Here is a 24,881-nt window from a genome sequence, read left to right on the forward strand (position 1 = left end):
TTGTGATTTTAGTGCCCAAAAAAAAACCAAAAATAGAAAAACACAAAAAAAAAGGGGGGGAAAAAAAAGGGCCTTGTAAATGTCTGGAGTGTCACCCAGGTCGGGTGGCACCGTTTAATGTTTTATGTTTTTGCAGGTGAACTCCAAAAGAGTTTCCTACATGCCACAGGATATGCAATCCACGGCACTGAGCTGCCCAGCCATCCCTCTAGTTACACTCGCAACTATCAAGTAGAACTAAACTCTAAATCTTAGCAAAACACACCCAGCCGCTACTCAGCAAACAGCCGATTTAATTAAGTAGTTTTCCTTAGATAATAAAGATCACGGATCTATTTCATTGCAGTTCCTAACTTACACCAATGCCCAAGGTTTTTTGAAGAAAAGAAAATTACTCACCAATCCAAAAGACGGCCATTTGAATTTGTCATTTTTGTGGAAAAACTGAAACAATGTAAACGTTGCGGGATGAAGGAATGTTGGGGCCCTGGATGATTGACATGTAGATATTCTGGCAATCCCATACATCCCCAGGTCACTGCCCCTTTAAGAGTCGCGTTACGTAAAGCAGACGTGAAGCAGGGAGCGCTCATTGACAGCCGCCGGAGCCCTTCACTCGGAGCCGGATTATTTTCACATCGCGTTGTCCCCAGCGGCTCGGTTTCTTCTGAAGATGGCGGCGGTGTGCCTGAGACGGAGCGGGGCCTGGATGCAGTGGCGGACGGCCTGTCTCCAGGTGAGGGCCGGCTAGGGTGGGCATGGAAGCGGCTGAGGCGAACCGCCTTTGGGTTACACGGGCCTTCGGCGGCACAAGCTGCCGGGAGACCGCCAGCCAGGGGGCCCCTCGAGCGGTAACTAGGGGCCTGACCTCTGACCTTTCCCTCCCGAGCCCCAGTCTCTTGGCCTCTCACTGGCCGCTGGATGAATGGCGCGGCCCAAGGGGAGGATGCGGCCTCTTTGCCACCGTGTGAAGGTCATGAGCTCAGGAAGGTGAGGTAGGGCCAGTGGAACCTGTCAGCCTATTCTTGACAAAGGGCAGTTCGTCCTCTAAATCAGAGGCCTAGAAAGCACATAATGTGAATTCGAGGGCTAGTCTTATTGGCCTGATATGGATCTATATAGTTCCATAGGGGTGAGGATGAAAGCCTCTTAAGCTCCTTGTTTAAAGGGGCAAGCTTGTTGAAGTCATGAACTCGAGGATATGGTTAAGTAGTTGAACAACACACAGCATCAGCTGCTCAATCCCTCGGTCTACTAGCCCACACCAACCTCCCTTTCCTCACCCAAATCGTTGAATGAGACTTCTCTCAAATCTGTGCCATGTTTCCTGCAACTCCATCTTTGAATCTCTCCAAGTTTCCGCCTCTGCCCAGTGACCACATCTGTTGCTGTGACAGTGGTGTAATTTTCCTCCTTGACCTCTGCAGACTTTGACGCAGTCGACCACCCCATTCTCCAAAGCCTCCGCCACATTGATTCGCTCAGTCAGGCTATCCTTGTTTGCTTACACTGTTACCAATCATAGGAACAGGAGTAGGCATTCAGCCACTTGAGCCTGTTCCCACATTCAATTTGATCATGGCTGGTGTGCACTGCAATTCAATTTATCCACCTTTAATCCAGATTACCTAATAAAAATCTGTCAATCTCAGTCTTGAAAATTTCAATTGATACAATATGCACAGCCATTTGAGAGTGAGAATTTCACATTTCCACTACCGTGTGTATGAAAAAGTGCTTTCTGCGTTCACTCCTAAATAGCCTAGCTTTAATTTTAAGATTGTGCCTTCTCTGGATTCCCTCACCAGAGGAAGTAGCTTTGCAGTATCTACGCAATCGATTTTATTAACATTTTGAATACCACCAATTCGATCACCCCACAACCGTCTAAACTCAAGGGAATACAACCCAAGATTATGCAACTTGTCTTCATAATTTAACTCTGTCCTGGTATAATTCTGGTGAATCTGTGCTCCAAGGCCTATATATTCTTCCTGAGGTGCAGTGCCAAAACTATATGCAGTACTCCAGGTTCTGTAGAACAGAAGCATCACTTCTTCCCCTTTGTATTTCAACCCCCTTGAGATAAAGGTCAACATTCCATCCGCTTCATTAGCCTTTTTGTTACTCATACCTACAGCATCTCTTCATGCCCTGCACTTAAATGTAATTTGAAGACATGGGGCCAGCGTCCACATGTACGCTGCGAGTTGTCCGATTGCTTGTTTGACTTTTAGTCCTGGTTGGGCCATGATTTCCTCTAATTAAATATTGGGAAGACCAAAGCCGTTGTTTTTAGCTCCCATGCTTCCCCCCCCACAAACTCTACCCTCGCTTCTGATTCCATCCCCCTCTCCAGTTTCTGTCTCGGATTGCGCCTGACTATTTGCAACTTTGGTGCCATATTCAGCTATGATCTTGGGTTTGAACAATATAATCCAACAAGATTACCCACTTCTATCTAACGTTGCCCCTGCCTCAACCCATCTGCTGTTGAAGCTCTCATCCATGCCATTGTCGCCTCCAGTCCTGATTTGACTATTCCAGTGCTCTCCTGACTGGTCTCATATGCTCTGTAAATTTTAGCTCGTCCTAAACTCTGCTACCTGCACCTCGTTCTGATCTCCCATCACTCCTGTTCTTGTTGGTCGACGTTGTCCCGCTCCTCCATTTTACTTCAGTATTTCTCTTCTGCAGCCTAACTCTGCCACTGGTCTCTCCTTGTTCTGCTTATGCCAGTCATAACACAACTTTGTCTCCAGTAGCTTTTATTCTGTCCATGTGTTGTTCTCCACTATACCTGCAGAGGTCCATCCTTGCTCCTGCCGCCTTCACCATTTGCATGGTACCCCATGGAAATCTATCGGGATGCATGGGATCAACTTCCACTTGTGTGCTGATGAAACCCTGCACTACCTGTTTGCTTCCACATTGATTCTAAGGATGTTTGCTACATTACAACATTAAAATCTGTTTGAGCCAGAATTTCCTCTAGCTCTATGTTGGCAAACCAAAAGCAATCCATTTTGTCTTCCACAAGCACCTGTGTGCCTTTGGCCATAACTGCCACCTTAGGCTGAGTAGGAAGTGTAGAACTTTTGTGCATTGCCCGACCTTTGTGATCTTAATGCCTCTAGTACTGTAAACTGCCGGATAAAGTATTCCTCTTGGCTAAATAGCAGACAAATGGGGGGAAAATCAATTGCACATGCATAAGAACATAATAGGAACAGTAATAGGCCATGTGGCCCTTCGAGCCTGCTCCGCCGTTCAATAAGATCATGGCTGATCTTCGACCTTAAATCCACTTTTCCGCTCGATCCCCATATCCCTTGATTTCCCCTGGAGTCCAAATATCTATCCATCTGAGCCTTGAATATACGCAACTATTCAGCATCTGCAGCCCTTTGGGGTAGTGAATTCCAAAGATTCACAACCCTGAGTGAGTGAAGAAATTCCTCCTCATCTCAGTCTTAAAATGGCTGCCCCTTATCCTGAGACTATGTCTCTAGTTCTGGATTCTTCAGCCAGGGGAAATAACCTCTAAGCAATTCCCTGCAGAATCTTGTCCGTTTCATTATGACTTGACTGATGCACAAGCTATGCCTGAGATGGGAAGAATTTTCAGTTAGGATAACTCTGGTAGTATCAGTTCCTGAGATGCTGGCCAGTGTACTATCTGGGCTGACTATCTAGACTGTTGGGTGTTTTTTTTTGTAGAAGCATAGGAGGAGGCCATTCAGCCCATCGTGCCTGTGCTGGCTCTTTGGTAGAACTATCCAATTAAATTCATTTTCCTGCTCTTTCCCCATAGCCCTGTAAAGTATGTATCAAATTCTCTTTTGAATGTTACTATTGAATCGGCTACCACTACCCTTTCAGGCAATGCATTCCAGATCACAACTCGCTGTATTTTTTTTTAAAGTTTCCTCATGTCACCTCTGGTTCTTTTGTCAATCACTTTAAATCTGTGTCCTCTGGTCACTGACTCGTCTGCCACTGGAAACAGTTTCTCTTTAGTTACTCTACCACTCATGATTTTGAACACTTCTATCAAAGCTCATCTTAACCTTTTGTAGTGAGCTTTGACCTAGTGTGTAGAAGAAGCTTAGTTGTTTGGATATTGTTTGAAATGTAGTTCATGACTTGACCACTGTCTTTCTGTTGCATTGCAGTCATTTCGCAACACACAGACAGCAGCGGCTGCTGCACCTGCAGCACAGGCAACATCTTGCATTAAAAAGTTTGCAATTTACAGATGGAATCCGGATAAGCCTGGTGACAAGCCTCGTATGCAAACCTACGAGATTGATCTGAATGCGTAAGTCTCTTAAAGTGAAATGCTACAGGTTTCACATCTGAATGCACTGCATAGATGGTATTTTTTCTGATTACTCTTGTTTTAATATGACAGTGCGCTCTTCATCATTCGTACTACTTGAGAGAAAGGGATTTTGATTGTTTTCCAGCAGGGGTGGGAGCAGTATAGTGAGGGAAATGAGGAAAGGCCATTTAACCTGCCAAGTCCATTCCTTACAACAGCCTGTACATAAACTCGCTCCAGTTTATTTAATCTCTGGAGTGAGATGAATAACCAGAGAAAACTGCCAAGAAGAGAAACCTCTTTTTTTTAAAAAAAATCTCCTGGATCCTCTGTCATTTGGATCACTATGGATCTAACAGTCTATATTCATCACCTGACCATTTGTATTCTGCAATATTTCTGATGTCCAAGTAGCAGAGGAGCACCTGTCTTCCTTATACAATATCTGTTAGTCCTTGTCTTTATCTCCTTAGTGACTTTCCTGGAAAAGAAAACATTAGTATAGCAAAAACAGAAAAAATAGTTCCTAGAAATGTTCCCCATCTCTGTAATCATCTTCTCCAGCCTTACAACCCTCCGAGAACTCTGCGTTCCTCCAATTCTGGCCTTTTGTGCATCCTCCGTTTGCTTCACAACACCACTAACGTGCATGCTTACAGCCATCTAGGCCCTAAGTTTTGGCATTCCCTCCCTAAACATCGTAGCCTATCCACCTCTCCTCCTTTAAGACACTGCTTAATATCTAGCTCTTTGATCAAGTGTTTGGTCACCTGTCCTAATGTCTCCTCCTTTGGGTTGGTGTAAATTTTTATCTGATTACGTTCCTGTGAAGCACCCTAGAACTTTACTACATTAAAGGCGATATACAAATACCAGTTGTTTAAAATAACATCAGTTTTAACTCTCTTAGCTTGTTGTAACACTAAATATGTAGATGTGGTCCGATGGTACTGGATGTTCTTATCAAGATCAAGAACGAGATTGACTCCACGCTGACCTTCCGAAGATCATGTAGAGAGGGTAAGTATATAGTGTACATTGGTGATGTGGGCGGCGGGTTGGAAGGCGAGAGAGGGCAGGCAGTTCAGTGTGTGATTGCGTATTTCAGAATACAATCAGTACGATACAGGTTCTGTGGATAGAGATCAGTCTTTGGGCAATAATGGATGAGGTAAATGTATAACTGGATCTATTGTTAAACCCATTCTCAAAATGATCGTTCGTATAGTGTAATAACAGCCCATAAGTTGTGGAGAGTGACAAATTCTTGAAAGATCTATATGCATGTCTCGGGCGTTTACAACACAGTGTCAGCAGCAACCTATTGTAATTCTCCTTGTCCTAAACGAACCCGTTTCAATGTTGCCTGAAGTATTTTTTTCCACTGAAGGTTATGGCTTCTTGCTGAAAGTGCACAGAGCAGGGGTTGGTGTTCATTGTTAGTCTTTGCTGCCAATGTCTATCCCTCAAGCCACAGTTGAATCTGAATGGGCCAGCGTGTCCAGTGAACCTTCAACCAAGAATTGAGGTGCTAGTTTCTTTACCATTAGCTGCCAGCTGCAAGATCATCATAGTCCCAGGCACTGGTAATAAGACTTGGGTAGGTGTGTGTAAGTAGTTAAGATTCTACAGCTGCAAACATCTGGCATTACAAGCAGAATTCTGAAGTAACCTTGTACACATTGTAATCTATCGCCTAGAAGAATGATTCTTACACAGTTGAAATCAGTTCCATCTCAATAAGTAGCTTTGATAGTGGAAATATAGTTTAAATGGAGGCTAAGGGATCAGAGAAACTGAGGCCCCGATATTTACGTGGAGGGAGTGGGGGTCCCTGTCCAAGACCGGGAAACACTAGGAACACTCAGGTCTGTTGAATTTAACGGCAGCGCCTCATTAAAAATTTTTTAACTCTGTTTCCCGCCCGGCAGCCGGCCAGATTGAGCTACAAGACGGCAGCCGAGAACCACTGGGGATAGTTCCTAACAATCGAAGATCAAGGGGCATGTGGGATGGGGTGGGGGTGAAGGTGGGGGTGTGCCTCACGAGAGAGAGAGAGAGAGAGAGAGAGAGATTACATCATGGCAGGTTTGCTCCTACCCCTTCTGGCCCACAAGCCGTGCTGGAAAAGCGCTTAACTGCTGGATCTGGTAGCTTCCGTCTGCCTTTAGCTGCCGGGTTTCCAAGCTCCGGGAAACCGGTGCTGAAGACGTTAAATACAAATCGCTACAAAATCCAAGACAGGGAGCCTCATTTAAATATTATAATTACCGACCTGCCTCTCAGGAGCAGGTGACTTGTCCAACCCCAAACCTGCCATGATTAAACTGAAAGTAGGCGTGTTAAGGTTAGGTTTCCCACTTTTAACAATTTACCCTCAACATTGTCTGGGGAGGAGTGCGGGTTTGGTTAAAATCCCCCGACCCCCGAGTCTGCTGAAGATTGTCTGTGTTTCTGAGGTTTCATCTATGAATAATGGCCTCAAATACATATTCTGAGGCTTCAACTGGCAGTTACTGATTCAGTTTGTCCTTTTCAGTGTCCTAGTTTTTTTAAATGGAAAAGCTAATTAAAAATGTGAAAGTTGCTTTATGGGGCTGATTAGGCTGACTGATTTGTCTGTTTAGTTTATTTTTAGCAGTACAATGCAGATTGAGGCATGGCAGTGATGAGCTTTAGTGAAGGGGTTCAGAAAGCATAATAACATAATAGGAACAGGAGTAGGACATACGGCCCCTCGAGCCTGCTCCGCCATTCAATAAGATCGTGGCTGATCTGATCATGGAATAAGCTCCACTTCCCCGCCCGCTCCCCATAACCCCTTATCACTTAAGAAACTGTCTATTTCTGTCTTAAATTTATTCAATGTCCCAGCTTCCACATCTCTCTGAGGCAGCGAATTCCACAGATTTACAACCCTCAAGGAAATTTCTCATCTCAGTTTTAAATGGGCGGCCCCTTATTCTAAGATCGTGCCCTCTAGTTCTAGTCTCTCCATCAGTGGAAATATCCTCAGCATCCACCTTGTCAAGCACCCTCATAATCTTATACGTTTTGATAAGATCACCTCTCATTCTTCTGAATTCCAATGAGTAGAGGCCCAACTTACTCCAACCTTTCCTCCATAAGTCAACCCCCTCATCCCTGGAATCAACCTAGTGAACCTTCTCTGAACTGCCTCCAAAGCAAGTATATCCTTTCGTAAATATGGAAACCAAAACCGCACGCAGTATTCCAGGTGTGGCCTCACCAATACTCTGTATAACTGTAGCAAGACTTCCCTGCTTTTATACTCCATCCCCTTTTCAATAAAGGCCAAGATAGCATTGGCCTTCCTGATCACTTGCTGTACCTGCATACTAACCTTTTATGTTTCATGCACAAGTACCCCCAGGTCCCGCTGTATTGCAGCACCTTGCAATCTTTCTCCATTTAAATAATAACTTGCTCTTTGATTTTTTTTCTGCCAAAGTGCATGACCTCACACTTTCCAACATTATACTCCATCGACCAAATTTTTGCCCACTCACTTAGCCTGTCTATAGCCTTTTGCAGATTTTGTATCCTCCTCACACATTGCTTTTCCTCCCATCTTTGTATCGTCAGCAAACTTGGCTACGTTACATTCAGTCCTTTATTCCAAGTCGTTAGTATAGATTGTAAATAGTTGGGGTCCCAGCACTGATCCCTGCAGCACCCCACTAGTTATTGATTGCCAACCCTGAGAATGAACTATTTATCCCGACTCTCTGTTCTGTTCTGTTAGTTAGCCAATCCTCTATCCATGCTAATATATTATCCCAACCCCCTGAACTTTTATCTTGTGCAGTGACCTTTTATGTGGAACCTTGTCAAATGCCTTCTGGAAGTCCAAATACACCACATCCACTGGTTCCCCTTTATCCACCCTGTTCGTTACATCCTCAAAGAACTCCAGCAAATTTGTCAAACATGACTTCCCCTTCATAAATCCATGCTGAATCAGCCTGACCGAATTTCACTTTTCCAAATGTCCTGCTACTGCTTCTTGAATAATGGACTCCAACATTTTCCCAACCACAGATGTTAAGCTAACTGGTCTATAGTTTCCTGCTTTTTATCTGCCTCCTTTTTAAAATAGGGGCATTACATTTGCAGTTTTCCAGTCTCTGCTGGGACCTCCCTAGAATCCAGGGAATTTTGGTAAATTACAACCAATGCATCCACAATCCCTGCCGCTACTTCTCTTAAGTCCCTAGGATGCAAGCCGTTAGGTCCAGGGGATTTATCTGTCCCATTATCTTACTAAGTACCACCTCCTTAGTGATTGTGATAAGTTCCTGCCCCCCGCCACCCCCCCCATAGCCCCTAGACTATCCACTGTCGGAATATTGTTAGTGTCCTCTACCGTTAAAAACTGATACAAAATATTTGTTCAGAGTTTCTGCCATCTCCATGTTCCCCATTACTAATTCCCCGGTCTTGTCCTCTAAGGAACTAACATTTACTTTAACCACCCTTTTCCTTTTTATATACCTATGGAAATTTTTGCTATCTGTTTTTATATTTTGCACTAGTTTATTTTCATAGTCTATCTTCCCTTTCTTAATCATTTTTTTTTAAGTCAGCTCTACATGGATTTCTGTTTGCAGGAATCTGTGGCTCCTGTGCCATGAACATCAACGGTGGCAACACATTGGCCTGCACCTGCAAAATTGACACCAACCTCGGCAAAGTAACTAAGATCTACCCCCTACCTCACATGTATGTAGTGAAGGATCTTGTTCCGGTGAGTTCCCACTCTTATCTTTGTTTGTTGTCTCTGTGCCCTCCGCATTCACGGCAGAGAGGATCTTGGGCTCCATTCTGTGCTGTTCTCTAGTGGCACAGGTTGCAATCAGGGGCCCACTCTGCTGCTCCACCCTGAAAACTTTAAAAGCCTCAGCTTTCAAAAAAATTATAGTTTACATCATGCTATATGTTCTTGAGTGTGACTACTCAAGTCTATGGTTTCAGATATTCAGTATTTCAGGGTATTTACATAATTCTGTCTTTCACCAACCTCGGATGGGTAATCTGCTCCTAGGCTTCTGGTGACTTATTTGTTTTGCTCCTTTGTGGAATTACCTCCCCACAATGGCATGAATGAAATTACAGGCTCACTGTGGTGAATTATGGTGATAAATACATATTCTGATGCTCATCAGATGCTACAACTTGCTCTGTCACTGCACTACCCAGCTGCCTAGAATAATGGTCTTAATAGTGGTTGCAGGGTGGCCAAGACTGAGAATTAAACATACAGGGGTATCTGACAATTTGGAAGGATAGACAAGAAGGGAAAGGAGGTGCGGTAGCTGTTAATAAAGGATGATATCAGGGCAGTTGTGAGAGATGATACTGGCTCTAATGAACAAATGTTGAATCATTGAGGGTGGAGATTAGAGATAGTAAGGGGAAAAAAGTCACTGGTGGGCGTAGTTTATAGGCCCCCAAATAATAACTTCACGGTGGGGCGGACAATAATCAAGGGAATAATAGAGGCATGTGAAAAAGGAACGGCATTAATCATGGGGGATTTTAACCTACATATCGATTGGTCAAATCAAATCGCACGGGGTAGCCTGGAGGAGGGATTCATAGAATGCATACGGGATTGTTTCTTAGAACAGTATGTTACAGAACCTACAAGGGAGCAAGCTATCTTAGATCTGGTCCTGTGTAATGAGACAGGAATAATAAACGTTCTCCGAGTAAAAGATCCTCTCGGATGAGTGATCACAGTATGGTTGAATTTGTAATACAGATTGAGGGTGAGGAAGTAGTGTCTCAAACGAGCGTACTACGCTTAAACAAAAGGGACTACAATGGGATAAGGGCAGAGTTGGCTAAAATAGACTGGGAACACAGACTAAACGGTGGCACAATTGAGGAACAGTGGAGGACTTTTAAGGAGCTCTTTCATAGTGCTCAACAAAAATATATTCCAGTGAAAAAGAAGGGCGGTAAGAGAAGGGATAACCAGCTGTGGATAACCAAGGAAATAAAGGAGAGTATCAAATTTAAAACCAATGCGTATAAGGTGGCCAAGGTTAGTGGGAAACTAGAAGATTGGGAAAATTTTAAACGACAGCAAAGAATGACTAAGAAAGCAATAAAGAAAGGAAAGATAGATTACGAAAGTAAACTTGCGCAAAACATAAAAACAGATAGTAAAAGCTTTTACCGATATATAAAACAGAAGAGAGTGACTAAAGTAAATGTTGGTCCCTTAGAAGATGAGAAGAGGGATTTAATAATGGGAAATGTGGAAATGGCTAAGACCTTAAACAATTATTTTGCTTCGGTCTTCACAGTGGAAGACACAAAAACCATGCCAAAAATTGCTGGTCACAGGAATGTGGGAAGGGAGGACCTTGAGACAATCACTGTCACTAGGGAGGTAGTGCTGGACAAGCTAATGGGACTCAAGGTAGACAAATCCCCAGGTCCTGATGAAATGCATCCCATTAAGAGATGGCGGAAGTTATAGCAAATGCATTCGTTATAATCTACGAAAATTCTCTGGACTCTGGGGAGGTACCAGCGGATTGGAAAGCAGCTAATGTAATGCCTCTGTTTTAAAAAAAGGGAGCAGACAAAAGGCAGGTAACTATAGGCCGGTTAGTTTAACATCTGTAGTGGGGAAAATGCTTGAAGCTATCATTAAGGAAGAAATAGCGGGACATCTAGATTGGAATAGTGCAATCAAGCAGACGCAACATGGATTCATGAAGGGGAAATCATGTTTAACTAATTTACTGGAATTCTTTGAGGATATAATGAGCATGGTGGATAGAGGTGTACCGATGGATGTGGTGTATTTAGATTTCCAAAAGGCATTCGATAAGGTGCCACACAAAGGGTTACTGCAGAAGATAAAGGTACGCAGAGTCAGAGGAAATGGATCGAGAATTGGCTGGCTAACAGAAAGCAGAGAGTCGGGATAAATGGGTCCTTTTTCGGGTTGGAAATCGGTGGTTAGTGGTGTGCCACAGGGATCGGTGCTGGGACCACAACTGTTTACAATATACATAATGACCTGGAAGAGGGGACAGAGTGTAGTGTAACAAAATTTGCAGATGACAAAGATTAGTGGGAAAGCGGGTTGTGTAGGGGACAGAGAGAGGCTGCAAAGAGATTTAGATAGGTTAAGCAAATGGGCTAAGGTTTGGCAGATGGAATACAATGTCGGAAAATGTGAGGTCATCTACCTTGGGGGAAAAAAACAGTAAAAGGGATTATTATTTGAATGGGGAGAAATTACAACATGCTGCGGTGCAGAGGGAACTGGGGGTCCTTGTGCATGAAACCCAAAAAGTTAGTTTGCAGGTAATCAGGAAGGCGAATGGAATGTTGGCCTTCATTGCGAGAGGGATGGAGTACAAAAGCAGGGAGGTTCTGCTGCAACTGTACAGAGTATTGGTGAGGCCGCACCTGGAGTACTGCGTGCAGTTTTGGTCACCTTACTTAAGGAAGGATATACTAGCCTTGGCAGGGGTACAGAGACGATTCACGAGGCTGATTCCGGAGATGAGGGGGGTTACCTTATGATGATAGATTGAGTAGACTGGGTCTTTACTCGGAGTTCAGAAGGATGAGGGGTGATCTTATAGAAACATTTAAAATAATGAAAGAGATAGACTAGAACTAGGGGGCACAGCCTCAAAATACGGGGGAGCCAATTTAAAACCGAGTTGAGAAGGAATTTCTTCTCCCAGAGGGTTGTGAATCTGTGGAATTCTCTGCCTAAGGAAGCAGTTGAGGCTAGCTCATTGAATGTATTCAAATCACAGATAGATAGATTTTTAACCAATAAGGGAATTAAGGGTTACAGGAAGCGGACGGGTAAGTGGAGCTGAGTCCACGGCCAGATCAGCCATGATCTTTTTGAATGGCGGAGCAGGCTCGAGGGGCGAGATGTCCGACTCCTGTTCCTAATTCTTATGTTCTTATGCTATGTTCTTAAATCAGTTTACCAAAATAATTTGCTGTCAGTAAAGTGCTATGCTGATGTTCAGATTGGCTTTGACTCTCTATCCTTCCTCCAGGATCTGAGTAACTTCTATGCTCAGTACAAGTCAATTCAACCATACCTGAAGAGAAAGGACGAATCCCAAGGGGGCAAAGAGCAGAACCTGCAGTCAATCGAGGACAGACAGAAACTGGTAAGGGAACAGGATGTTGATGTATAAATCAGGTGACAATCTTCCAGTAGCCAGAATCACCAGCTTAAACTCAATGTTGGGTTGGCGGGAAGCAAGGTGAGAGTGTATCCCTTCGCAACAATCTGTAATGTTGGCATAAAGAGCGTGCTAGGGCTGGGAAATGTTACACTCTGCATTTGGTATTTGCTTTAAGCATGTGTATGTTTGATATAATTCATGGTTCCTGTGCCTTCCCCCTGTTGTGTACACATTGATTCCAACTTCAAGAATATCACCAGGTGTATGAGCTGGACAATCCATATTTGTCCAAAGCCTGTGAGTGTGTTAAACTCATTAACTGGTCTCAGTTTTAACTGAGGGCAGTTTTTGACCTGTAAACACAGACCTGTGTGTTGCTGTTCCCTTCCAAGGTATAAAGTCCTCTAATATTTGGTACAGGATTAAACAGTCTCTCGTATTGAGGATGCCTGCTTCCACACCAAAAAGGGATGAGTTCACAGGTGTTTCAATGAGGGACCTGACATTCTAGGTCCCGAACTACATATTGAAGGGTGGAAGATGCCTGTGCATGGATTCTTTTAACGTAGGGTGGCTGTTGCACACCAGCCACCACATGGCTTGACAGAGATAGGTCCTGATCTAGTGGCAAGGGTTAACCAAGACAACGCGAGACCAAGCTCTGCTGCATGGACCTAGTGCACACATGCTCCTACTATCCATAGATCACAGTATGAGCTGGCATGTGCTGCCCCTGGGCCCCGATCAGACTGCTCCTGAGCCCCAATCTTTGGTACCTTGCGGATGACTGTCAGTTTCTCACTTTGCACATGCTGCTATACATAGAGGCTGCATCGGATTAGATGAGCTGTACAAAAATCTACCACTCATCTGTGGTGCATCTTCAGCCTCTTGTGTTGTACAAATACGTTTGGAGGAATATGGGCAGAAGAGTCTTAGTTGCTGAAATTGAATCTGCTTTGTTCTTTTCGTCAGGATGGTTTGTATGAGTGCATCCTCTGTGCCTGTTGCAGTACCAGCTGCCCCAGCTACTGGTGGAATGGAGATAAATACTTGGGCCCTGCTGTCCTGATGCAGGTAAATCCATTTACTGCTAATAGAGGCTGTACATGAGATACACACTTCACACGGAGTTTTAACCACTGGAGATTGGTTGTGTTTGATATCTGACCTGTTTTCATGGAGCTGCATCAATAAACTTTCCTTTGCATTTGTACAGTGTGATGGATCCATAAGTTGACAGTACAAAAGGATGCCATTCAGCCCATCTTGTCTGTGCTGGCTCTTTCAGACTAATCCTACTGACTCACTAAGCCCTGCATCTTCCTTGGATTCAAATAGTTATGCTGTTTTCCCTTAAGATGGAATGTGTCTGCCTCAAACTATTTGTGGGAAAGCATTCCATGCTCCAATAACTCTGCAAAGGCGTTTCCTAACTTCTCATTACTGACTCACCAACCAGAGGAAATAATCTCTTATTTACTCTATTAAAATCTTCATTTTAAAAACCTCTTCAGTCTCCTTTGAGGCTTCACAGTTCCAGTGGAAAGGTTCCAAATAATTCCAATCTCTCCTCAATACTAGTTTTCCATCACTTGTAGAAGCATTGAGGGGCAAGGCTATAAAGGGGTTTGAAATGAGGACCTGAAATTTGGGGTAAGATCAGATTGCACTATCTCTCTACCCCTTTCTACAAAACCCAGGAGGGAGGAGGGAGGAGGGGGGGGGAGGAGAACGTTGCTTCTTGAGCTCTCCACTTCTGCCTTGATAGCACTTGGAGGCAGGGCTGGTGGTATGATCGCCCTGCCAGTTCCACCCTTATTGCAGCCAGGGGATGTATGTGACAATATACAACGGAAACTGAACCACTGCAGGCTTTTCCTTTTTCAAAAAAATAATTCTACTCTTCAAGTGGAACATCCAGTTTCTCCCCACCTTCCTTCCAACCCCACCCCCTGACTTCAGACGCAATTAGTGCCAACCCTTTTATGTAGCCGATCCTGCCACCAGTATTTCTAGCGCAGAAGCAGGGTCTTATGGAATTTTGGAGCAGTGTCCTTTAAATTCAGTATGTTGGAAAACACTGAGCCAACATAAGATTGGAGGAGGGGGAGGGGGGGGGGGAGGGGGGAGGGGGAGGGGGGAGGGGGGGGAGGGAGGAGGGGGAGGGGGAGGGGGAGGGGGAGGGGGGAGGGGGGGGAGGGAGGGGGGGGGAGGGGGGGGGGAGGGGAGGGGGAGGGGGGGGGGGGGAGGGGAGGGGGAGAGGGGGAGGGGGGAGGGGAGGGGGAGAGGGGGGGGGGGGGGGGGAGGGGGAGGGGGGAGGGGGGGGGGGAGGGGGAGGGGGAGGGGGAGGGGGAGAGGGGAGGGGGGGGGGGAGGAGGAGGGGGAGGAGGAGGGGGGGAGGAGGGGGGGGGGAGGGGGGAGGAGGGGGGAGGGGGGGGGGGGAAAGAAGCCATGATGAATGAGTGGTTTACACAAGTTGAGTTTATGGACAATGGAAGAAATGAATCTAGAGAAGACAAAAGTAGATAAGCGTTTAGTATTCTGCCAAAAGGAGTTCACCAAACCAAGGAAACAACTTGCATTTATATACCGTCTACTGAAAGTGTTTTTGCACTCTAATTTAAAAAAAAAACAAATTATCCAGTAATATGAATTTTGCAATATAAAGTAAGTATCAATTTAATCATTTTAAAAATCTCAACATATCCACTGGACAGCCCAGAGTGATCATAAGCAACCAACAAATTGCTGTCCATGTTGTATAGGCAAATCTGGCAGCAAGGTCTTGCAAACAGATGAATGACTAATTAATTTGTTTTTGGGGTGTTAGTTGTTTTCCCAAAATACTTCAACCATCACACTAGATTAATGCCCAAGTTCTGGATCATAAAAACTCCCGCCTTTCTTTCTGACGCTGACTGCCTATTGTGCAGTCCGAGCATTTTCTTTAGTTCAACATTCCCAGAATTTACGCAATTTTTTTTTTTTAAAAAGCAGTCAGTGAGCCTGAGTTTTACTATAGTATCTAATTGTAGCGTTCACTGGACACTTGACAGGATCGATGTTGGGCAGACTCAAATCTTTGATATCCCTGGGTACTTTTTCCTTGATTTGTTTACCTGATTAATTTTAAGAGTACTGCAGTTTGTTTTGCTTTGCTTTGTATAGTTTTGGATATTTCAGACTTTTTATAAAGTTCGAACCAAATCTACTTTGACGACTGTAGCTCTCTTTTACATTTCAGGCGTATCGCTGGATGATTGACTCCAGGGATGAGTTCACAGAGGAGCGTCTAGCTCAGCTGCAGGATCCTTTCTCCCTCTATCGCTGCCACACTATCATGAACTGCACAAGGGCCTGCCCGAAGGTATGTGATCATGCAACTACAAGCCTGGGGTTTTGACTGAACAAAGTTCACAGCAAATGTGAAGACTTATGGAAAGAAATTGATACTCTTGGAAATGATGTCTTTTTAGAAACAACTTTCTGGAGTAGGTACTGACTGTAAAAACAAGGTGCTTCACAGGAGTGTTATCAAACAAGATATTAGGATAGGTATCCAAAAGCTTGGTTAAAGAGATAAGTCTTGAGGTGTGTCCTAGTAGTGAGAGAGAGAGAGAGAGAGAGAGAGAGAGGTTAGAACCTGGGCAGCTGAAGCCTTGGCTGCCAATGGTGCCGTAATCAGTGAGAGAAGAGGCCAGAATTGGATGAGCATGAGCGCAGAGATCAGGAGGGGTGAGGCCATGGAGGGATTTGAAAGGATGAGAATTTTAAAATCTAGGTGTTGCTGGACCTGGAATCCAATGTAGGTAAGCAAGCACAGGGGTGAACGGAACGGTGCCAGTTAGAATACAGGCAGCAGAATTTTGGACGAGCTCAGGTTTATGGAGGGTGTAAGGTTGACCAGGAGAGCATTGAAATAGTCAAGTCCAAAGGCATGGCTAGGGGGCACAGCCTCAAAATACGGGGGAGCCAATTTAAAACAGTTGAGAAGGAATTTCTTCTCCGAGGGTTGTGAATCTGTGGAATTCTCTGCCCAAGGAAGCAGTTGAGGCTAGCTCATTGAATGTATTCAAGTCACAGATAGATTTTTAACCAATAAGGGAATTAAGGGTTGTGGGGAGCGGGCAGGTAAGTGGAGCTGAGTCCACGGCCAGATCAGCCATGATCTTGTTAAATGGCGGAGCAGGCTCGAGGGGCTAGATGGCCTACTCCTGTTCCTAATTCTTATGTTTCAGCAGCAGATGAACTGAGGCAGGGGTGGTGACGGGAGTAGGCAGTCCTGGTGATATGGGGTCGGAAGCTCGGGGTGAAATAAGACACCAAAGTTGCAAACAAAGAGTCAGGCGTAGACACTGGCCAGGAAATGGAGTTTATGGTGATAATGATAGAGATATCTTGAAGGAATATGAGTAAACCTTCAGAGCCAGTCGTCTGATTAATCAGTATCTGGCTTCTGAACTAATGTTTTCTGTGAGGGAACACCTGCTAAAGCTCGATCTCTAGCCCATCTGTGGGGTAAAGACAAGGGTTGAAAATAATTAACTTTTTCTTGATTCGTTTGTCTGATTTCATTTTAAGAGTACTGCAGTTTGTTTTGCTTTGTATAGTTTGATATTTCAGACGTTTATAAAGTTCGAACCAAATCTACTTTGGCGACTAGTTCTCTTACATTTCAGGCGTATTGCTGGATGATTGACTCCTTGATTGTTTCTCATCCCCAATGTGTGCAAAGCCTTAATTACAATCTTATCTTTGTGATGCACAATACAAAACAACCTGTGAAGTAATTGCAACACTAACTTTAAAATTAGATCTATTGTCCATTTGGATGACTGTTTCTCTTTCTTTTCAGGGTCTAAATCCAGGTCTAGCAATTGCTGAGATTAAGAAGATGATGGCAGTGTATAAAGCCAAAGCTGCAACTGCATAGTGGTACATATGTGGGTGTGTGGACTACATTGTGTAATTATATTGTAAATCTTTATAAGTGGGGTGATTGTTTCAGATATAGAACAGTGTAAAAATCCAATAAACTATTCTGTTTAATTCAGCTTATACACTACTTGTTTTAAACCAACTGAGTGTTGAGCAGAACAGTGCAAAGACCTTTCCAAATAAAATACTGAAATTTTTATACCATTTTTTAAATCTAGAAAACATCATCCCATGTTGCTTTAGTGGTATAAAAAAAAAAATAGATGTATAGCAAAGGTGATATTAGGATGGGTGACCAAGAGCATGATCAAAGTTTTATGGAAATTCTTGGAGAGGGTTTAGCAAGGAATGTCTGAGATGAAGGCTTGACATAGAAAATAGGAGTAGGCCATTCAGCTCTTCGAGCCTGCACCACCATTCAATATCATGGCAGATCATATTGAATGGTGGTGCAGGCTCGATGGGCCTATTCCTGTCAATAGCGGAATGAAATTTAGAATAGGTTAGACATAAGGAGGAAGGAGACCGTAGAGGTTTACACACCAGGATGAGGATTTTAAATTTGAGGTATTGGCTCAGTAGCAAGGAGAGGTGATGGGTAAGCGATGTTTTAGGTTGCGAGATCATTGGAGGAATGAATCTGTAGGTGTCAAAAGCATGAATGAGGGTTGCAATGACAGACAGGTGATTCTCAATGACATAGTTGAGGCATAGAAATAAAATCTTTTATATATACTGTACAGTCAGACAAGAGTTGCATGTCAGGAATACTCTTTATAAAAGTGACACAATAAAATGTCACAGCACTTGTCCTGTAAACAGTACACAATCTCCACCTTATCAAAACGAATACAAAATCAGTTTTTGTACAAGTCAAAAAATATTTTACATGTATTAGACTGGTTAAATGTATCAAGGGAGATGATCAGGATTATTCTCAAAGTAAAATACAAAGCCTGAAAAGTGGGGCACAATTTACATACAAGATCGGCCAAGGGAGTTTGGGCCATCTTGCCCTATCAGGGTTGTAATGCTACCCTCTAAAGTAATAGCTACAGTGTGGGTGTTGGCGCTGGCGCTAGCCACATGATCATTTCTCCTTTGACATGTGAAATACGCCAGCACAAAGTCAGATTCAAAATTACTAGTGTCTCTGGTTCCCACATGTTTCTTTGTTCAGTGCAGGGTTATTTTTGGGGACCATCATCTTTTCAGGTTTCCTTTTGCTCCTGTGGCAGTGTAAGGTGTTGCCAGTGATGGTAGCGGATGATCATTTTCCCACAATAAATGTAACAGACTAGAGTGGGCACTAACTGAACCTCATCTACTCCACATCCATGACAATATGAACAGTTAAAAGAATTACAACTTATTTTCTGGAGCCATGATTACATTTTATCAAGTTTTGTTTCCTTTGTTGCAATCAATTTTACAAAAACTGGAAGGAGAATTTTAAGTCTAGATTAAACACATGATCTATTAAAAAAATGGAATGATGGTAACTGCTTAAATTTAACTGACCTATTGGGATGTAAAATTTGTTCCCACTTTCTGTAGCAGGATGCAACAATTTAAGATTTTAAACATAAAATCTAAGTCAATATTCATTACTTTTTACCCATTTCATAGTTTAATCCCTTCTCCAGCAAGGACCAAGCTGTCTTTTGCACAGCTAACTGCAGCTGGGTGTCTTAACATACATCATTACTGAATAGCTCAGGAAATAAATACACCAGCCAGCTCCAGGTTCAATTTCTGGTCTGGTGGTAGGATACTATAATTGGCTACAGGGGGGGAATAACCAATGTTCCAATTCATTGGAAAGTACCTCTGAGGATCAGGCGGAGCATGATCCCCAATACACAATCCAGGCACGAGAAAACGGCTACTATAAGTACACAAGAGCTACCAGCACCCATGGAACTGTGTTCCTGCCTGATTTGGCACTTTCAAGGTAAAAGGAGAGAAAAATATTGAATGGGGGGGGGGGGGGGGGGGAAGGAAAGAGAAAGAGAAACAAAGAAACAAATCTCTTTTTTAAAAGCTTGGGGAACATTCAAAGACTGACAGAAGCAATGGTGAAAGGTGACGATAACAATTCCCAGATTGACAGGCTTAAACTGGATCTAACAAAACATTCAGGAATGCCAAGTCTTCAAAGGGTCAGTGATCGAGTGCACCTCCTCCCCAACAACATTTTGATCCCGAGCTGCATTTCCCTACCAATTCAAAAAATCTTTGGAAAATGTAGTGTATAATAAATAATGACATAAGTTACTCGAGAAGACATAATTCAGGACCCAGTTCCCCACAATATGGGGAAACCAACAGTGAGAAAATTGGAGTGTTTGATTACAATGACAAAAAAAACACAGCTGAGGTTGTCCTACATAAACACACAGTTGGCAGTGAGTGCCCTGTCACTCATACTCGATTGGGGAGATGGTAATAATCAACAGGCAAATTCTGGTCCATTCATAACCTACCATATATTTTTCATCCCAGACTTTGTAGAGTTTGTAAGATTTGTTTCCAGCTGCACATTGTGCATCAGATGGCGTAAAAACAAACAAATTCACAGGTTTTTAGCATCCTTGGTGAATTACAGGTAGTGTTTTTTTGGTTTAAAAACTGGCCCTTTTCCCCTTGCCGGTTTTCGTGGAATGGGGTTATTCGAAGTTAATGACACGCCCTGATTCAGCATACATAATTTCATTAAGAGGAGGCCATGCTGAATTGTAACAAAGTTCGTTCTCAAGCCTTTTGTACAGCTTTTTGGACTGTTTCTTCCTGCATAAGGGCCATTTGCACATGTTTAGGGAACCACTGTCTATGGCTGTCTGAAAAAGTAGAATGAGGTTACAGTTAAATGCTATTCACAAACACATCTATAAATCAAGATTCTTACTCAGCTAATTTGCATTAGTTCACTAACTGCCTCCAAAAAGCAGCCTGCAGAGTATCTATACATCTGGTAGAAAACTAGTAATACTGCACCATACTACCAGGTGGTACAGTCTAATACATTCACTGATTTGGTATGTGAAGCTATTTAATGAAGGGATTGGGTACTCTGCCATCGAGTTGCAAGATCCCAGCTTATGCCACTGATCGCCTATACATTGAGTACCTGATCCTGGCCTACGTCAATGGAGAAGTGATGCACAAAGACCAGGCACATCTTGAGAGGGGGGAAATCAGCAGCCGAGTCAGGATGGGCCACACTATACCGCATGAGCCTGGTGTTGGCTCACCTGCGCAGTCAATCACTGGGGAACAGTGCTCAACATGGAGAGGGGATTGGAAACGGAGAGGGGAAATTAGGATGAAGTTAAAAGCAAGCAAAAGCCACTTTCGAATTCTCTTTGATCTTTAGATAGCCTCCAACCTGCATAAAGGGGATATCATATCTGGCGTGATAATGGTCTTTGCCAGGTGTTACAAATGCTGAAGAATGGAGCTCCTCTTTTATTTAGCAGAGTAAGGATTACTAACTGTCTGGAGCTGTTAACTCAGCATTTTAACGCTTACCCTGCTTAGTGTTTATTAAAGCCATTGCTTACCTCAAAAAGAAGAGAAGTGAAGAAGTGCAATGCTGCAAATCCCAGCAGCAATAATTTAAATTTGACATCACTGATGAGCATCAGCTGCATAAACTGGCGGATGAATTGGAGTGGGTAAAGCGTCAAAAATATCATCACAGCGTAGAGCAGAATCAATGCAACCAGGAACAGCACTGAAGGAGAAATGCAGAGTCCAGTCAGGCATTCCTTTCAATATAGCACACAATACAATCCATAAAGTATGAAATATCAGGGAATACAGCAATTATAATGCAGCAGGATTCAGTAGAAGATACAATTATAACTGGTGAGAATGTGAGGATCTAACCAAACTATACTGCTCCTTTAAAGTTCAAATCTTACATTATCAAAAAATAGCTAAAGTTCTTACATAGAAAATAGGTGCAAGAGTAGGCCATTCAGCCCTTCGAGCCTGCACCGCCATCCAATAAGATCATGGCTGATCATTCCCTCAGTACCCTTTTCCTGCTTTCTCTCCATCACCCTTGATCCCTTTAGCCATAAAGGCCATATCTAACTCCCTCTTGAATATATCCAATGAACTGGCATCAACAACTCTCTGTGGCAGGGAATTCCACAGGTTAACAACTCTGAGTGAAGAAGTTTCTCCTCATCTCAGTCCTAAATGGCCTACCCCTTATCCTAAGACTATGTCCCCTGGTTCTGGACTTCCCAAACAACGGGAACATTCTTCCTGCATCTAACCTGTCCAGTCCCGTCAGAATCTTACACGTTTTTATGAGATCCCCTCTCATCCTTCTAAACTCCAGTGAATAAAGGCCCAGTTGATCCAGTCTCTCCTCATATGACTGCACAAACTAATGACACGCTCAGCACCCCTCAACTATACACACTATTATACACAATCACCACTCCCAATATATACATACGTGAACACTGATTACCCCATTTTGTACATTTCCAACAACCCATAACATATACAATCCCACTCCTTGTTCTATACATTCACCTCCATCAGGATACACTTCTGTCATACCAACCACACCTCTCAGACCCAGCAATCCCATTTGTATCACAGCTGGAAGGCCTGTAGAGAGAATTTGAGCCAATTGTTCTATACAATATAACAATGAACTTCACCGATCCAAGAAGGTTTTATGGAAGCAACAAAGCTGTTCTTTAAAGCCACATACTGCAATCACAAAGAAGTTTGTGTCAGGTAGTTCACCGTGTCAGAAGACAAAACTTTCTGTCTGCTTTTCAGCATATTTCAATATGAAGGTTACAAGCTGCAATGCATTGCAACACTGACCCTGCAGCTGTAGGACTGAGGGAATCAAGTTCTCGTGGTTAATAATGTAATGTATCCTGACCATAAAGATTTCCAGAAATCAACTGCACGTTACTCTTATTCCAGTGTCCAACTTACTCAGGACATCTGTTACACTCTATATAAACCACCCAAACCCTTTGATTACATTCCAGTAAGACTGGGATTCTCCCCAGGTTGGAGAGTTTCTTGCTGTCTCAGTGAATGGCATACACAATCGTCTAATAATCCACCTGATGCTTGAGCATTTGTGAAATTCCTGAATTTTAACTGCAACTTACTTCCCCGAAACCCTGATTGATAGTGATTTGGATAAAGTATACCCAGCCGGTGTAACATATTTAGTTTTGTAATGCAACAGTGAAATGCTACATACAAATGCCAATAAGGATAATCACCACCATTGCATCAGAGTATTAAGTAAAATTCCTTTAACACGTACAGTCTATTCAAAGTGTTAACAGAAGCAGAACCAACAACAGAGTTAGATTTACTCCTCCCACTCCAATTCTGTCTCCTCTCCTGCAGGCGTCGACTCTTGCTGGGTCACAGCCCCACAGATGTTGGTACCCCTTCCGTATCTCACCCAAGTAGTAGACCTTCATGTATCAGCCTAGATAGTGAGAGGCAGCAGAGCCTAATCCTGTCTTCAGCTAATAATCACACATGCACTTTCCAGCAGGAATCACTGGATAGCAATTATGAGCAGGAACCTTGGATGCAATGTTGGGCCCAGTAGCCCCTTTAACAGGCTGTGCAGCTCATTCGACATTCCGCGCACGGACGGTTTTTCCCTTTGAAAGCCGGCTATGTAGGAGCTCCTGACGCTGCGCAGCTGTGCAGCTTAAAAAGGACATTGCTTGGATCATTTCTCCACTTCTTAGCTGAAACCAAGTGTAGTGCCTATATTGCTGTCCCAACCGAAATCAATTATAGCACAGACTGGGAATTGAACCTGGGATCTTCTGGTCTGTATGGCTCAGCAGCATACAGGCAATGGATTAACCAGTGTCATTGGAGGAGCTAGAAATAGATTTTTGAACATTTTGTAATCCATTACCACAACATAGCAGCACAGCAAACAGGAGAGTTAGAATTGAACACTGGGAATCACATTGACAGAGTTGTGCGATGTAAGTTTATGTCTCTTACACATTCCTGAACTTCGCAATGTCAAGCAGTGGCCAGGTATCTCCAAGAGAAGGAGGAAATACTGGCAGCTTCAAGCTGCTTAACACATTTTATAGCCAAGAGAACCAAGCAACTGCCTGGCCTTTCACACAGAAGATAATACTACGGTGAAATATTCATAAAATAGCAAAATGTTAAACACAATGCTTTTATCACAATCTTCAAGACCCGATGGGACATAAAACATATAGCTCCAACATTTATTGTAAAAGAGGCAAGTACCATTAGAATAGAGCGGTTTGCGGAAGGGTTGACCCTTGGAAAGTACTGTTGCCAGGATGAGGTACTGGAACCCAGACACACAGAATAAAGCGGTGTTCTCGTAGTTCGGTAGTTTGTTAGAGAAACTGTCATTTGCAGGAACAAACCTTCAGAAACACAAAAAAAATCTATAAAGCTGTTTATAGTGACAGAGCAAATCAGCTACAACGGTGAGGCCACTTTATAACACAAAAGCACATTTTTTTAATTCGTTCCTGGGATGTGGATGGACCTGGCAAGGCCAGAATTTATTGCCCTAATTGCCCTTGAGAAGGTGGTGGTGAGCCGCCTTGAACCGCTGCAGTCCGTGTGCTGAAGGTATCCCATAGTGTGCTATTATGGAGGGAGTTCCAGGATTTTGACCCAGCAACGATGAAGAACAGCGATATATTTCCAAGTCAGGCTGGTGTGTGACTTGGAGGGGACCTTGGAGGTGATGGTGTTCCCATGCACCTGCTGCCCTTGTCCTAGGTGGTAGAGATCACGGGTTTGGGATGTGCTGTCGAAGTACTGTACCAACAAGCATCCACAAAGGGTGAAACCTTGGTTATATCCGCACTACTTTTAATTCAGGCCTAACCACCGAAATTAAGAATATGGACTCCCAGACTCTGCTCCGCACGTTAAGAGCTGGAAACCAAACATCAAAGCACACAGGAATGCCAGCGACCGAGCTTTAGTTATGTGACGTTCTTTGTTTCCAGCCGGAGTAAACAATTAAAGTATTACCAGTCATATTTTCCTTTTCTGAGGTCACCAGAATTCTGACAAATTCATGCTTTTTGACCATTGAGGGTTGACCAGCTGCTCTTCCAGATAGGTTGGACAATTTACTAATAAGCAATCTGAGGATTTTATACTACTGTGCATCCCACAACAGAAACAGATAGATTGATCCAAGAGGAGGTATTTTTTTTTTACTCTTGTTTACCAATTTCTCCCTCCCGCCCCCCAAAGTTGCTGATCCTGCTGGGATACGGTTTCAGTGACACGAGCTTCCCTCTGGTATCTCAGCCTTTATGTAGGAGTCTGAGCAGTGAATGCTGGCAAGCTATTAACCTAGGGAAAGTCACAGGAAAATCTAC

General features: G+C 43.5%; 3 protein-coding genes across 13 annotated transcripts in view; 1 reads left to right on the forward strand and 2 right to left on the reverse strand.

Moving 5' to 3' along the window:
• LOC139228830 (protein-arginine deiminase type-2-like) overlaps window positions 1-909 on the reverse strand; it is a 120,999-nt gene extending 120,090 nt beyond the window's left edge. For 8 of the 9 annotated variants that reach the window (XM_070860258.1, XM_070860249.1, XM_070860256.1 and 5 more), the window contains exon 1: window positions 400-908. The gene's annotated coding sequence lies outside the window, so the exon portion shown is untranslated. Of the gene's footprint in view, window positions 1-399 lie in introns of all 9 variants that reach the window. The other variant, XM_070860257.1, reaches the window with a different exon arrangement.
• On the forward strand, window positions 550-17,585 carry sdhb (succinate dehydrogenase complex, subunit B, iron sulfur (Ip)). 2 transcript variants are annotated; one of them, XM_070860260.1, is made up of 8 exons: window positions 550-736; window positions 4,176-4,321; window positions 5,259-5,344; window positions 8,956-9,092; window positions 12,394-12,510; window positions 13,504-13,605; window positions 15,776-15,898; window positions 17,387-17,585. In XM_070860260.1, the coding sequence occupies exons 1-8, from the start codon at window positions 674-676 to the stop codon at window positions 17,462-17,464; spliced, it is 852 nt and encodes a 283-aa protein (XP_070716361.1). In that variant the 5' UTR covers window positions 550-673; the 3' UTR covers window positions 17,465-17,585. The 2 variants fall into 2 exon arrangements, with proteins under 2 accessions (XP_070716361.1, XP_070716360.1); XM_070860259.1 differs by lacking the exon at window positions 550-736 and adding an exon at window positions 889-990.
• Window positions 17,586-18,172: 587 nt separating this feature from the next.
• The window catches only part of atp13a2 (ATPase cation transporting 13A2), a 91,577-nt gene continuing 84,868 nt past the window's right edge, over window positions 18,173-24,881 (reverse strand). For both annotated transcript variants that reach the window (XM_070860243.1, XM_070860242.1), the window contains exons 27-29: window positions 23,758-23,903; window positions 21,033-21,205; window positions 18,173-20,309 (exon numbers count right to left, since the gene is read on the reverse strand). In XM_070860243.1, coding sequence (XP_070716344.1) covers window positions 20,139-20,309; window positions 21,033-21,205; window positions 23,758-23,903 — 490 coding nt within the window. In that variant the 3' untranslated portion in view covers window positions 18,173-20,138. The remainder of the gene's footprint in view (window positions 20,310-21,032; window positions 21,206-23,757; window positions 23,904-24,881) is intronic.

The sequence above is a fragment of the Pristiophorus japonicus genome, chromosome 18 (assembly GCF_044704955.1).
Source record: "Pristiophorus japonicus isolate sPriJap1 chromosome 18, sPriJap1.hap1, whole genome shotgun sequence".
Classification (NCBI taxonomy): domain Eukaryota; kingdom Metazoa; phylum Chordata; class Chondrichthyes; family Pristiophoridae; genus Pristiophorus; species Pristiophorus japonicus.